This window comes from Pleurodeles waltl, chromosome 6, assembly GCF_031143425.1.
Source record: "Pleurodeles waltl isolate 20211129_DDA chromosome 6, aPleWal1.hap1.20221129, whole genome shotgun sequence".
In the NCBI taxonomy this organism is placed as follows: domain Eukaryota; kingdom Metazoa; phylum Chordata; class Amphibia; order Caudata; family Salamandridae; genus Pleurodeles; species Pleurodeles waltl.
Window position 1 is genome coordinate 698,076,858 of NC_090445.1, and position 15,149 is coordinate 698,092,006.

Consider the following 15,149-nt stretch of genomic DNA (forward strand, 5'->3'; position numbering starts at 1 on the left):
GCGGCGCAAAAAAAAGTATAAATCAGGGCCATAGTGTGTAGGAAATAAAGGCCACAGAGCACAGGAAATCACAGCAATGGAGAGTGTAGAAATAAGGACTGTGTTCTTTAGGTTGCATGCAATGGAGATAATGTCTCCTCATCTCCATTCGCCTTCAATATTTCCAACACATTTTCCAGTTCTTCAAATCCTCCTTATCTTTACCATCTGCCTTCAAACATGATATACAAGCTCTTCATTCAGATAATGCACCATCTCTTAAAGGAACAGGAGGCACCACTCTGTGGTCATTGAATGGAAAAGCAGCAACCATCATCTGCCATTTCCACTTACCCTTCTTGGATCTTGAGTGCAATAACAACACATAAAGTCTGATAACCCCCATCTTTCTCATTACTGGTTCATTAAGTTATTCCAACAATCCACGGCCTTTGGGCATTGCCACATCATATATGGATGTTTGTGATTTCATAGAAAATCATGGAACACCATTACTGGAAACATTCATCTAAACTGTTTAATGGACATTTTCAGAATCAATGTCTTTTTGGTCAAAATTGGCTTTTGAATGCTTATACTTTAGGTTTAAATGCAATGGTTGCAGGTCTCACTTTCAGAAACAGTTTTGTGTGAGATATTTATTTCGGTACTTTACTTCAGGGGACAATATTTCCTATTTAGACCATTTACATTGTCAAACAATTACTTCAGATGATTCTAGCTTGCTGACCCATCAACATCCATAAAAACACCCTTTCCTGACCTTCCACAACCCCTAACTGCAATCAATCCCTGTCGCCTAAAACCATTCATCACACCTAAACTACACTCCTTCCTGTAGCGTAAAATCCCGTTACACTCATCCCTGAAGCCTAAAAGCCCTTTCTACCACTAGCACCATTCATTCCTGAGCCTTAAATTCCACTTTCCATACCTAAACCCCACCCATACCCCTTAAAACACCTCAGCACACCCAAACTCCACTCAACCCTAAGCCCCACAAAACCCTCATCACCCCTACACACCAGCCATTCATGACCAGTAAGAATGCCTCATCACCCTAAACTACTCATCCCTGAACCCTAAAAAACCCTTTGTCCATCTAAACTCCAACCATCCCTGAATCCTTAAAATCCCTCCCCAAACTCCATCCCATCCGGAACCCTAAAGAATATATTCACCAACCCCAACTGCTACCCATAATTAAACCTTCAAAAACTCTCCCCTGTCCTAAATTCCGCCATCAATGAACCCTAAAACCGCTCAACATACTTACACTCCACCCATCCCTGAAACCTAAGAACGCCTCACAAACCTAAACATCACTCATCCCCAGACCCTAAAAACCCCCTCACCAGCCATCTCCAAACCCTAAAAACCCCTTTCTATTCCTGATCTCCAGTTACTCCTGACCTCTAAAACCCCTCATCACTCTAAAGATTACCCATCCCTGAACCCAAAAACCTCACCTCCTACCAGGTTTAATATAATTTTGGACTTTCTTTAAAATGATCTTTCCTTTAAAATATTCCTTTAATTTTCTATTGTTTTTTATTTCCTTAAAATCTTCTTGCTTAAAAATTGGTTTTCCAGAATTTGGTTTCCTCCATTGTAGTTTCCTAGTTTTCATTTTCCATTAATTCACATACATCAGTGAAATATAGAAAGCTTTAGCATCTGGGACAACTCTGATGTGAATGGATTTTGCTTACTAGCACTGAGTGAGACTTTTTGTGCAAAATAATTCAAACCTTTAGTGAACCTGGATAGATCTTAAGCACCTCCTTGTTATAAATGAGCATATTCTGCAATTGCACATCATGGTCTTTGTGCATCAAATTTCTTTTCTACTTGACGTCAACTGGCAACCAATTATGCAACAGGCTATTGCTAAAAAGTACACCATATAATGTTGAAATCGCCATGTCTCTAAGAGTGTTAGTTTTGGGTAATTTTAGATAATCCCTTCCATGCGAAGGGCTGTATTTAAATTGCAGAGTATTATTTATACTCCTTCAGGCGATGTAGTAAAATAATACTTTGGGAACATTTTCATGAACATGAAAATGATTGCTCCTTGTTCTATTAGAACTATTGACTAAAAAGAACAGCTTTTGCCACTTTTGCAGCATTGTGATTCTATGAGACCTCTTTTCAAAAGGTCTCTTTTTGATCGCCAAACTAGGCCGATGATTCCAGTGTAAATTTGTTCTTCTAACATATATTCTTCTAGTAACTTCAATATATGAAAATGCTAAAAACAGGTATACAGATGGTTCATATGTTGCCCTCTGCCTCTGAGAATGTAGTGTTAATCATTATATTTTAGCTTCCATTTCTGGGTAGGACATCAGGAATTCCCTTCACAATTTGATCTGTTCTCCTTTATCCAGTTGACACTTTGTCCTCTATTCCCACACTTTCTCCTTTGTTGATGTATCCCTCAATGCTTCTTATTTATTCTCTGCTTTTCTTCCTAAACCCCAATTTTGTAGGCTATCTGTCTTCTGCTACCTATACATGTGCCCTTTCCACTGCTACACCTACGTTCCCTTCCTTCCTAGCCTCCCTGTCCTGTTTCTTTTCTCCAACGTTTGCCCTCATGCCTCCCACTGTACTCCTTACCCAAACCTTTCTCCTACTTTATTCGATCCATGACTACTTTCTCCATAAAACTACCCCTTGGATTACAATTAACCACTCTTCTGCAATGCCCTTCTATAGTGAATATCAGGATACAATACAACCCATTTCTGCCGGTCAAGCACCCTTTTGATCCTTTCCTTTTTGTTTCTATTTACAGAGTCTCCAACAACTACAACCAGCAAGATTACCAGTAAGTAACAGCCCAAAGCTTTCCAAAGTCACTTAGGAACTCAGTGGTTGGTTATTTGTCATATAGATGTAAACTTATATGGGAGAGTAACTGATTTGAGTTCACCAGAATTCATGGATTTTTGCATGGCTTCCGGGCTATCGGGAATGGAATTAAAATATGAATGAGAAATGTATTCTAGGCAGGATCAATAATGTAAAATAGCTAAATCTCTCTGTACCACTGATTACCTCGAATTCCTGTTTTTAAACTGGTGATATCAATTGTTCTTTCACACCAATGCGAGGTTTGTATTCTCTTGGTTTGTAACAAGCACAAACAGTGATTCACCTGGATGCGCTTGGTGTATTTACTGAATTAAGAAATTAAGAAGCAATTCCCAGTCTACTCATTCTGTGGAAAAGCTACGCGTAAAATTATTTTTCACAATCAGAAATTCAAAAAGAACAAGTGGTTTCAAAAGTCCAAATGCTCCAATATTAAAACTGTAAATGTGCAGTTTCAAGAAACAAACCTCATCCAACTTCCAAAAGTTGCTATTCTGTGTTCCCCAAGTCTCCCGATAGATATGGGAACTCACTTGCATGGGTAGGCCTAATGCTCGCGAGAGAAAACGCACCATGGACACATCACATTTTTACATTAGAATCTGACGTGTTTTTTGAAAAGTCCCTAGCTGTAGATTTTGGTCCCTAGCTCAGGCGGCACCTAGGGAAACCTACCAAACCTGTGCATTTTTTAAAACTAGACACCTGGGGGAATCCAAGATGGGGTTACTTGTGGGGATTTCACCAGGTTCTGTTGCCCAGAATCCTTTGCAAACCTCAACATTTGGACAAAAAAAAAACTTTTTCCTCACATTTTGGTGACAGAAAGTTCTGTAATGTGAGGGAAGGCACAAATTTCCTTCCACCCAGCATTCCCCCAAGTCTCCAATAAAAACGGCACCTCACTTGTGTGGGTAGGCCTAGTGCCCTTGACAGGGAATGCCCCAAAACACATCGTGAACACATCACATTTTCCGATTGAAAACAGAGCTGTTTTTTGGAAAGTGCCTAGCTGTGGATTTTGGCCTCTAGGTCAGCCGGAACCTAGAGAAACCTATCAAACTTGTGCATTTTTTTAAATTAGACACCCAGGGGAATCCAAGATGGAGTGACTTGTGTGGCCCTCACCAGGTTCGGTTACCCAGAATCCCTTGCAAACCTCAAAATTTGGCCAAAAAACCCTTTTTCTTGACATTTTGGGGACAGAAAGTTCTGGAATGTGAGAGGAGCTACGAATTTCCTTCATCCCATTGTTCCCCCAAGTCTCTTGATAAAAATAGTACATCACTTGTGTGGCTAGGCCTAGTGCCCGCGAAAGGAAATGCCCCAAAACACTATGTGGACACATCAAAATTATCAAATACAAAACTACCTGTTTTCGCAGGGGGCACCTGCGTTTTTGGTCCTGAGCGTAGCAACCATCTAGGAAAACCTACCAAACCCAGACATTTCTGAAAACTAGACACCCAAGGGAGTCCAGGGAGGTGTGACTTGCATGGATCCCCCAATGTTTTCTTACGCAGAATCCTCAGCAAACCTCACATTTAGCTAAAAAATCCCACATTTCTGTGTGGGATCACTGCATTGGGACATGTTTCCCACCATTCAACATTTCCCTCAGTCTCCCGCTAAAAATGATACCTCACTTGTATAGGTGGGCCAAGTGCCTGTGACAGGGAAGAGCCAAAAACATATAAAAATTGAGGGGGAACCAAAGCAGGTCCAAATGGGCAGTTTGAAAAAAAAAGAGGTTTGGGCTGACAAATGCAGCAGAATTTTTATCGGTATGGATGAGACAATGTTGGGTGGTAGGGATTTTGTGGATTCCTGCAGATTCTGGAAGGTTCCATCACATAAATGTGGGAACAATGTGTGATTTCAAGCAAAATTGAAGGTTTGCAGGGCATTGTGGGTAAGAAAATGGTGTGTGGTGCATGTGAAGTCCACCACCCTGGACTCACCCATATGTTTAGTTTTCAGATATGTCTAGGTCTTGTGGATTTTTCTACATGGCAGTGTCCCCAAGTCCAAAAAGTGCAACCCTAACCATTCCAAGTGGGACGATTTTGAGAGTTAACCAAGCTCTCATGGCCCAAATGTAAAACCAAAACCCAAAATAATCAAACGTCCTCTTGCTTGCCATGGGATAAGATGTTTTAGTGTGCAGGGGAGAGCTGAAAGACTGTTACCCCGTTCAGTTTGGGTGGGGACTTAACCAGGCCCATATTGGTTGGTAGCCACCACCCCACTATTTTTTTTTTTTAATTCTCTGGCATCTAGTAGACTTTCTGTCCCCCCACGGATGTGGATCTGGGGGAATTGCCCCATCTGCCCACTGGTGGGCAGAACAACCTTGGCCCTATTTATTTGGAGTGGGGGTATGGCCATACCCCCACCCTCTTATTTTGAAAAAGAAATCTTCCCAGGTTTCTGGTGGGCTTTTTGCCCCCCTGGGGGGCAGATGGGCCTTCCAAAAATAGGCCAACCTGCCCCCAAGGGGGCATATATGGCCAACAGTAATGTGCCCCCATGGGGAGTGACCCTTGCCCAGGGGCTGCCCCCCCAAACAAAACACACACATACACACACTCCAATCCCTGGTGCCTAAGTGGTTTCTGCCACCCTGGGGGCAGATTGGCCTAATAGAAATAGGCCGATCTGCCCCCAAAGGGGGCAGAAATGGCCTAAAATAAATTTGCCCCCCATGGGAACCAACGTTGCCTAACGGATCGCACCCCTTGCATGAAATTGGCACAATAAAATCCCAGGGGCCTAGTGGTTTCTGCCCCCCTTGGGGGCAGATTGGCCTAGTAAAAATGGGCTGATATGTTCCCCAGGGGGGCATAAATGGGCTAAAATAAATCCTTCCCCCCCCCCGGGGAACGACCCTTGCCTAAGGGGTTGCTCCCCTTGCTTGAAATTGACACAAAAAATAAATAAATCCTAGTGTCTAGTGGTTTCTGCCCATTGGGGGCACATTGGCCTAATGAAAATAGACCTGATCTCCCCCAAGAGAGACAGAAATGGCCTAAATACAATTTGCTCCCCAGGGGAGCGACCCTTGCATAAGAGGTCGCTCCCCATATATAAAAAAATAAAGTAAACAAAACATATAAATCCCTGGTGTCTAGGGGTTTCTGCCCCCCTTGGGTGCAGATTGGCCTAATTATAAAAGGTCAATCTGACTCCAGGGTGAGGCAGAAAAGGTCTAAAAATATCTTGCCCCCCCCGGGAGCGGCCCTTGCCCAAGGGGCCGCTTCCCTCATTCAATAATATATTTAAAAAATTCCCCGATGTCTAGTGGTTTCTGCCCCCCTTGGGGGCAGATTGGCCTAATAAAAATAGGCAGATCTGCCCCCAAAGGGTGCAGAAATGGTCTGAGAGTAATTTTGCCCCCGGGAAGTGACCCTTGAGTAACGTTCGCTCCCCATATTAAAAATAAAAAATTAAAAAATAAAATTAGCCCTGGTGTCTAGCCGTTTCTGCCCCCCGAGGGCAGATCGGCCTAAAAATAATTTGCCTCCATGAGGAGCGGCCCGTGCCCAAGGGGCCGCTCCCCTTATGTATAGAAATAAATAAAAAAACTCCCTGATGTCTAGTGGGCATTTCTGCTGCCTGATCGCATCGCGATCGGGCAGCAGAAATGCTGAGAAAGATATCAAAGGAAAGGAGAGGCCTTTCCTTTCCTTTGACGCCTTTCTTGGCCCCTCCACGTGATCGGAGGAGAAATGCAAAAGCATTTCTCCTCCGATCGGCGCTGGAAGCTGAGCTTCCAACGCGGAGGGGCAGGCCTCTGATGAGCTCAGCGCTCGATCGCGCACTGATGTCATCAGACGCCATGGGGGGGCAGGGAGGTGGGGGTGTAAGGGGAAGCGATTCCTCTTTCATCCCTGCAGTGGGGACACCGAGGCGAGGCTCATGGGGGAGCGCTAGCGCTCCCCCCATGAGTCAGTCCAAGGACATAACGGTTATGTCCTTGGAGCCTCAGTGCCGCAGCCAAGGACGTAACCATTCCGTCCTTGGCTGCAAAGGGGTTAAACACATCCAAATATCTCACCAGACAGATAATATTTACGCAGGTGATAATAGGCAAAAATAGAAATAACTCACATTGCCACATCCTCCACTTTCACATCCCTGCCATAAGAGAAATGAAATGTGTGTATCTCCCAGACTGGCATTTCACTGTCCACCTAAATATAAAAACAAGCATTTGTAGGAGGCTGGCCTGGTGTGTGGTGAGTACCTATGGTACTTACACCTTATGCCAGGTCCGCTTATCCCTTATTTATGTAGTGTAGGTAGTGCCTAGAAGTCAGGCCCTCTAGGGGTAGTTGCAGATGAGCAGCCAAGGCTTATCTAGGAGACATGCAAAGCTCATGCAGTACCACTGTAGTCACAGAGTACTCACACACATGAAATAAATTATTCAGGCCCTCATTACAACCCTGGCGGTTGGTGATAAAGTGGTGGAAATACCTGCAATTACTGCCAAGTTATGACCATGGTGGAGAGAACTCAGATAGACAGCCACTTCACCACACCAACAACCAAGGTGGAAACAACAGCCACCACAGCAGTAGCCGTCTACAGCCAGGCGGAAGACAATATCCCGTCCACTGTATTAATACCCTGCAATTCCCCACCTTTTCTAGGGTGGTACTAACAACATCAAAAGCCTGGTGGAAACAGTGCACAGAAGGGAAAGGACTCACCAATGGAGACACAGGAAACAACCACCCCGCCATGCAGCCCGAGCTGCATGTCTTCCCAATGATTTTCTATGACGGTGAGTACAGCCGCCTAGCACACAGGAGAGGGGGGAGGAAAACCAGAGTGACACACACACTCAACACCCCCACCCCCAACACCAAACACACAATCAGCTGCAGTAATAAAACATATATACCCTGTACCTCGGATGAATAATGCAAGGACAACATGAATTTACTAAAGTGAGTGTAATAAGATCAACTCAGTAGAAATAACAAATATGAAATGTGACTGGTATATACAAATGTACAGTTCAAGGGACATTTCCCAGTCCTCTGTGTGCATGGGCCACTGACCCACAGGCCAAAGTCCAGGGCCCCTCTTGTCACCTGCACCAACACGGAAAGAACACTGCAGGTGCATCAGTTGGAAAATTTGCAGGCACCTCAGGGGGACAGGGAACTGGCGGGCACCTCAGACGGCAGATGGAACAAAACCACTGGTTCTGGAGTGGGCAACATGCAACATGCTTGGTCAGGGGGAGTGCAAGGCCACAGTCTCTCAAGTGGGTGACTTGCCCACATGTTCTGGAGGGGGCAACATGCCCTGTGCTTTGTCCTGAGGAAAGAAAGGCCACAGCCTCTCAAGTGGGTGACTTGCCCACATGCTCTGGAGTGGGCAACATGCCCTGTGCTTTGTCCTGGGGAGTGCAAGGCCACAGTCTCTCAAGTGGGTGACTTGCCCACATGCTCTGGAGGGGGCAATATGCCCTGTGCTTGGTCCTGGGGAGTGCAAGGTCTCAGTCTCTCAAGTGGGTGTCTTACCCACTGGTTCTGGAGGGGCATCGTGCCCTGTGCTCTTGATCCTGGGGAGGCTGGGATTGGTGGGTGTCTTACCCACTGGATCTGGAGGGAGCATTGTGCCCTGTGCTCTTGATCCTTCGGAGTGCAAGGTCACAGTCTCTCAGGTCGGTGTCATACCAATTGGATTTGCAGGGGACAGGCCGCACATCATCCCATGGAGGAAGGCATACATACCATCCGCCGGCGGTGACGGATGCTCAGTTGTGGTAGTGGTGCTGCTGCAGCTGCTGCAGCTGCTGGTAGGGGACGGGTCCTTCCCATCCTCTGCAGCCTCAGACAGCTGCCCACTGGAGGTGGCACTGCTGCTGGTGGGGGAAGGCTCCTGCCCATCTCCTGCAGCCTCAGACAGCTGCCCACTGGAGGTGGCGGTGATGCTGGTGGGGGGAGTCTCCAGCCCATCCCGTGCAATCTCAGACGGCTGTCCACTGGAGGTGGTGGTGCTGCTGGTGGGGGAGGCTCCTGCCAGGCCCCTGCAGCCTCGTACGGCTGCACGACCATGGTTTGTGTTGTGGTGGGGGATCTATCTTAGTCCCTACCCCAGGCACTTTGTCCTTCCTGCCTGCTGGGGCTGGCTCCTTGCCCTTCCTGCCAGCAACTGGGGCTGGCCCCTTGCCCTTCCGAGCAGCAGCTGGGGCAGGCACCCTTTCACTGAGGTTGCCTGGTGCACAATTTTGCCTTGAGATGCCATGTGCCTTTTCTACAGGAGGAGGAGGCTGGAGATGTCTGTGTGGCCGCAGTGGACCCTGTGGTCAGTGAGGATGAGGAGGCAGAGGATGAGGACAACAGAACAGTAGTGATACCACAATACTTCAAACAACACGCAGGTAAGACAGTGTTACTTCACATTTCATTGTCAATATTATGTATATCTTTGGCACTGGCATTCTGTTATTTGCCACTTCTATGCCCACTTACTGTACCCTTTGGCAATTCAATTTACAGATGTTGGTGCCCCACTATTGCTCCTAGCTTGATACCAGTAGACAAATACAGGTCTTTCCTATGTACACAATTACTGTACAGTTGAATTGTAATATTTTAACCTGGTTAAGTGAATGCATACTTTAAAAGTGTAACATACTCCATACTTGTTTTTGTTTCAATGGTGTTTACTTAAGTGCTAATAAGAAGAGGGGCAAGTGCAAGGGGATGGGGTGATGATAGAGGAAAGTCCAGGGTATTCTTCCAGTCTGTTCATAGCACAGGTGCATTGTCCAAGGGTACATAGGAAGGGGAGCTATGGCAGTTCAAGGTGGATAGGGGGACAGAGTGGGACACAAGGGTGACAATCAGGAGAGTCTCATTTCCTGGCGGGGTCTTGGCAAGTGTCTCTGGCTTCTGCCTGGATCTCAGGGAATCTTTGCAGGTGGTTCTTCTTCTGCAAGGGGAGGGGTGCTTGTGGCCTGTAAGTCCTGTGGCGGGGCCTCCTGTCCACTAGCAGCAGTGGAGGTAGAAGGCTGTTCAGATGTCTGGCTAGTGGCAGGGGCCCGCTGTTGTGATACTGCCTCCCTGATAATGTTGGCCATGTTGGCCATGTCTGCCAGCCACCCCTGCAATGGAGACCAGGGTGGTGTTGATGGCCTGCAAGTCCTCCCTGATCCCCTGGTACTCTCCCTCCTGCAGCCGCCAGTTCTCCTGCACGTTGTCCAGGATCTGGCCCATCGTGTCCTGAGAATGTTGATATGCTCCCAGGATCTCGGTGAGTGCCTTCTTGAGAATTGGTTCCCTGGGCCTGTCCTCCCTCTGTCGCACAGCACTCCTCCCAGTTTCCCTGTTGTCCTGTGCCTCTGTCCCCTGAACAGTGTGCCCGCTGCCACTGACCCCAGGTCCCTGATTGTCTTGGGTATGAGGTGTGCCCTGGGGCCCCTGTAGAGGTGGACACACTGCTGATTGATGTGTCCTGGGGACAGAGGTGTGGGTATGCTGGGTGGGTGCTGTGGTGGTGTTTCCAGATGGGGGAGGCTCTGTGGTGGTGTCTGACTGTGTCTGGATAACCGACTGTCCAGAGGTCCCTGATGGGCCAGGTGATGGCATGCAGGTACGGGGGTAATAGTAGTATAGTGTTGAATTACCAGACTCCAGTCCTCCTCCTACTCCGGCCAGGCCCTCAGGATGCATGATTGCCAAAACTTGCTCCTCCCATATTGTTAGTTGTGGGGGAGGAGGTGGGGGTCCTCCGCCAGTCCTCTGTACAGCGAGTTGGTATCTTGCTGCAATGGAACTTACCTTTCCCCATAGGTCGTTCCACCTCTTCCTGATGTCATCCCTGGTTTTTGGGTGCTCTCCCACGGCGTTGACCCTGTCCACGATTCTCTGCCATAGCTCGATCTTCCTAGGAATGGATATCTGCTTCACCTGTGCTCCAAATAGCTCAGGCTCCACCCTGATGATTTCCTGCACCATGACCCCTGGCTCCTCCTCTGAGAATCGGGGGTGTCTTTGTGGTGCCATGGTTGTTGCGTAAGGTATGTAGGTGAGGATATGTAGGGTAATGTTTTGGGGTGTGGGATGTGGGGTGCATGAGTGGTGTATAGGTGTGAGTGGTATGTGGCTCTGGTTGTGTGAGTGCTCTTGCTGTCTCTCTCTGGTGGCAATGAATTGTAGTCATAAAGGGTGGTGGGTAATGTGTGTGTGTTTTATAGTGGTGTGGGTGTTGTGTGTGTATGGGTGTCAGGTGTGTGTTATTTAAATTGTACAATGTGGTGATTTGCATGGGTGTGTGTATTTTGAGCGCTGTGGTATGTACCGCCAATGGTTTACCGCCATTGAATGTCTGCCGTGGTGATTCGTGGGTCATAATGTGATGGGCGTTGTTCTGCTGGCGTAACAGTGTGGGTTTGGATACCGCCAGTTTATCACTGACCTTTGGTGGGGCGGACTTGTGTCTGTGGCTGAATAGTGACGCATGGTTTTCCTGTGTGATAATATGGTGAACGGATATCTGCGGCTGTATGTTGGCGAGTCCAAGAAGCATAGAAGAGTCCAGGAAGAGCAGGAGCCTCTGCTAACTCGGATGAAGGTGTAAAAGGAGAACCACAAGTGGAGAAGAAAAGTCAGTACTGCACCCAAAAAGACAAAGTCAGGTTACTGGAGGGTGCAAGTGATGTCCCACGCCGAATGGAGGATTGCAGTTGGGTTTGGGTAATTGGAGTCCACCAACAAGTCTTAGCACATGCAAAGCTCGCGGTTAGCAGATAATGGTGCTGCCAGGGACCAGGAAGGACCAGGTGGACTCTACACATGAGGGGGAACCAGAGGGGGACCTCAGCAACACAGAGAGCCCACAGAACACCAGGTAGTGCACACAGGAGTCCACAGGATGGGGACAAGAAAGTTGCAGAAGTTGCCCAGGCAGCACCATGACAAAGGCTCCCATGCTACTGGAGAACCACTCAGGAAGCTGTGCGTCGCAGGACAGAGTGCTGGGGGCTGGAGCTACAAGATGCATGAAAGACTTGGAGGAAGGATGCCAACAAGCCTTGGCAGCTGCAAAAGATTCAGTGCATGGGGGTACTGTCATATGTGGAGAGGCAAGGTCTTATCTCTACCAAAGTGGGAGAGCTGGAAGAGAGGACTGTCCGGACCACTTCAGACTACCACCTGTGATGCAGGATCCACGCAGCTCAGCTAGAGATGGGATGCACACAGCTGATTCTCGACGCAGTTGAGGCCTGCAGAAACAGATAAGTTACTCTTTCACCTCAAGGGAGATTTCTTCTTCCTTCCGATGCAGGATGAAGACGGGTTGTCTTCAGAGCAATCACAACCGGGAAACTGCTGCAGTTGCTGGCAGGAGCCGGAGATGCATTTTGCAGGAGGCGTCTTGTTTCTTTGTTGCAGTTTGTAGGTTTCTGGAGGGTCCAGATGCAGTTTCTTCAATGAGAGGTCAAAGTGGAGGATGCAGAGGATTTCTGCTGGAGTCTTGCAATCCGAATCTGAGGAACCAACCAAAGGAGAGACCCTAAATAGCTCTGAAAGGGGGATTGGTCACCTAACTAGGTAAGCACATATCATGGGAGGGCCCTGATATCACCTGCTGGCATTGGCCACTCAAAAGCTCCCAGAGTTCCCTGTCAACCTTGAATCCAAGATAGCAAACCCCAGGGACCCTCTGGAGGAGCTCTGAGCACCACCCCTGGGGTGGCGATGTACAGGGGAGTGGTAACTCCCCTTTCCTTTGTCCAGTTTCGTGCCAGAGCAGGGACTTGGAGTCCCTGAACCAGTGTAGACTGGTTTATGTAAGGAGTGCACCAAATGTGCCCTTCAAAGCATTTCCAGTGCCATGGGGAGGCTACCCCTCCTTTGTTCTGCCTTCCTGGGCTCGAGCTTCTCAAGCAACAGGAGGACAGAAACCTGTCTGTGAGGTGGCAGCAGCAGGGGCTGCCTGGTAAGCCTCAGAAGGCTGAAATGCCAATACTGGGGTTCCTCTAAGGAGCCCCGAGAGTGCATGAAATCATACAACCAATGCTTGCAAAAGCCTTGGGGTATGATTCCAACATGTTTGATACCAAACATGCCTATGTACGGAGATACCATTATGTGGCTGGACATCAGTAGTGACCTATGTCCAGTACACTCATAAAATGGTGTCCTCGCACTTATGAAGTCTGGGAAATTGGGCTGGAGTTCATGAGGGCTTCTCTGTTAGTGGAGGGGTGTTCTCACACACAAGTACTTTGCACCCTGACCTCAGAGCTCGAGGGCCTGCTATGGTGGTGATTATAAGTGACCTGGTGCAGTGAAAATGGCAGTGAAAGGGTGATTGCTCCTTTTCACGCAGGCTGAAATGGCAGTCCTGCACAAGACTTTGCAGGGGTTCCCTATGGGTGGCAAAATGTATGCTGCAGCCCATAGGGATCCCCTGGAACCCCATTACCCTGGGTACCTAGGTACCATATACTATGGACTTATAAGGGGGCACCAGTATGCCAATTGTGGGTGAAAGACAGAGATTTGGGGGAGAGAGCAGAACACAGTCAAACACACTGACATCAGGCAGAAAATGGGGGTAACCATGCCAAGAAAGAGGGTACTTTCCTACAGCATTGGGAAAGCCAATAGGTCTTGCCTATATCAGAGTTATTCTCTTTCACAATGTGTTTTGCCATTTTGTACATCAGTGTGGCTGCTGTTCAGCATGGCTAACAGTGGCTTGGAGTGTCAAAGAGTGGAGTGGTGGCGCAAGGTGGTGTAGAGTGGACTGGGGGGGGTAGAGTGTCATAGAGTTGATGGAAGGGGAGTAGAGTTCAATGGTTCAGTGGCATAAAGTGCCACGGAGTGGTGTGGAGTGGAATAGGGTGGAGTGGCTTGGAGTGGATTGAGATAGGGTGAATTGTATTGGAGTAGAGTGGGGTGGATAGGAGTGGGGTAGGGTGGATTAAAATGTGGTGAGGTGGATTGGAGTGGGATAATTAGACTGGATTGGGGTGGGTAGATTTGACTGAAGTGATAGGACTAAGGTGGGGTGAATTGGATTGGGGTGGTTTTGAGTTGGGTAAATTGCAGTGGGGTAGATTAGACTGGACTGGAGTGGGCTGGGTTGGACAGTAGTGAATGAATGACTTTATGAATTTTCTATTTTTAAAGCACAACTGTCACTCAAAAGAGAGCATCCTGGTGCTATGCTTAGAGACCTACAGATATCTGGAGGTAGCAGAAGAGTTAAATTAGCGACATGCAGAATAAATTTGAAGCCTGAAATAGCCAGGTTTTAAGATCTTTTTTGAATAATGCTTCAGATCTGATAGTGCTCATGTTGCTGGGAAGTAAGTTCCAAGTTTTTGAACTTAAGACTGTGAAAGTCTTTCCTCCATGGGATTTTAATTAATCAAAACAGGGGAGGTTTCAAGTGATTCTCAGAGGAGTATCTTAACGTTAGTTGTGGCACACAGTGGCAAAGCCATCTATTAAAGTATTTTGGACTGGAATGGTTAAAAGCATTACGGGCAAGGAGAAGTATTTTGAAAAGGAAACTTTTTATGGATAGCGAGCCAGTGTAACTTATTAAGTGCAGCTGATGTGGAATTTCTCCTAGGCAATTGAAGAACCAGTCTAGCAGCTGCATTCTGTACATCTCAGTTTATGAATGATACATTTTGAACAGCTTGTATACAGACTGTTACAGTAGTCTAATCTTGATGAGATTATTGCAAAGGCAACTATTTTCCTAGAAACCAGAGTCAAGAGGTTAAAGACAAATTGCAATGATTTTATTAGATTAAAACATATGCCGGCAACAGCCAATACTTGCGGGTGAAAATGTAAGTCAGTATCAAATTTAACCCCAAGGTTGCTTACAACCAATACCGTGGAGGGGATGGGTGGGGGCTGAAGGGGTACAGAGTCTGGCCACCATTTCATAGATGAAAAACAGATTTTCCAAAGAGAAGTATTTCTGTCTTATCACTATTGCATCTGAAATGGTTGCCTTGCTGACTTAAGTGAGTTTTTATCCAGGGACAGGATCAGCTGAGTATCGTTGGCACAAGATGTAATGGCATCCGATATGAAGAAATTAAGGAAACCAAGGTAGCCATAAAAACAATAAAAAGGACTGGGCTCAAAGAAGAGCCCTGAGGTACTCCCATAGTAACTTTTTTTACTGGTGACACAAGCTGTCCATTTGCCTTCTGTTATTCAGTAATGATTTTAGCCCCTCTAAGGCCAGGTCCAAAATTCCATGAGTCTAAT

General features: G+C 47.1%; 1 protein-coding gene across 2 annotated transcripts in view; it reads left to right on the forward strand.

The window, feature by feature from the left end:
- The window catches only part of LOC138300182 (deleted in malignant brain tumors 1 protein-like), a 618,063-nt gene that overhangs the window by 402,041 nt on the left and 200,873 nt on the right, over window positions 1-15,149 (forward strand). For both annotated transcript variants that reach the window (XM_069239160.1, XM_069239161.1), the window contains one exon: window positions 2,804-2,836. In XM_069239160.1, coding sequence (XP_069095261.1) covers window positions 2,804-2,836 — 33 coding nt within the window. The remainder of the gene's footprint in view (window positions 1-2,803; window positions 2,837-15,149) is intronic.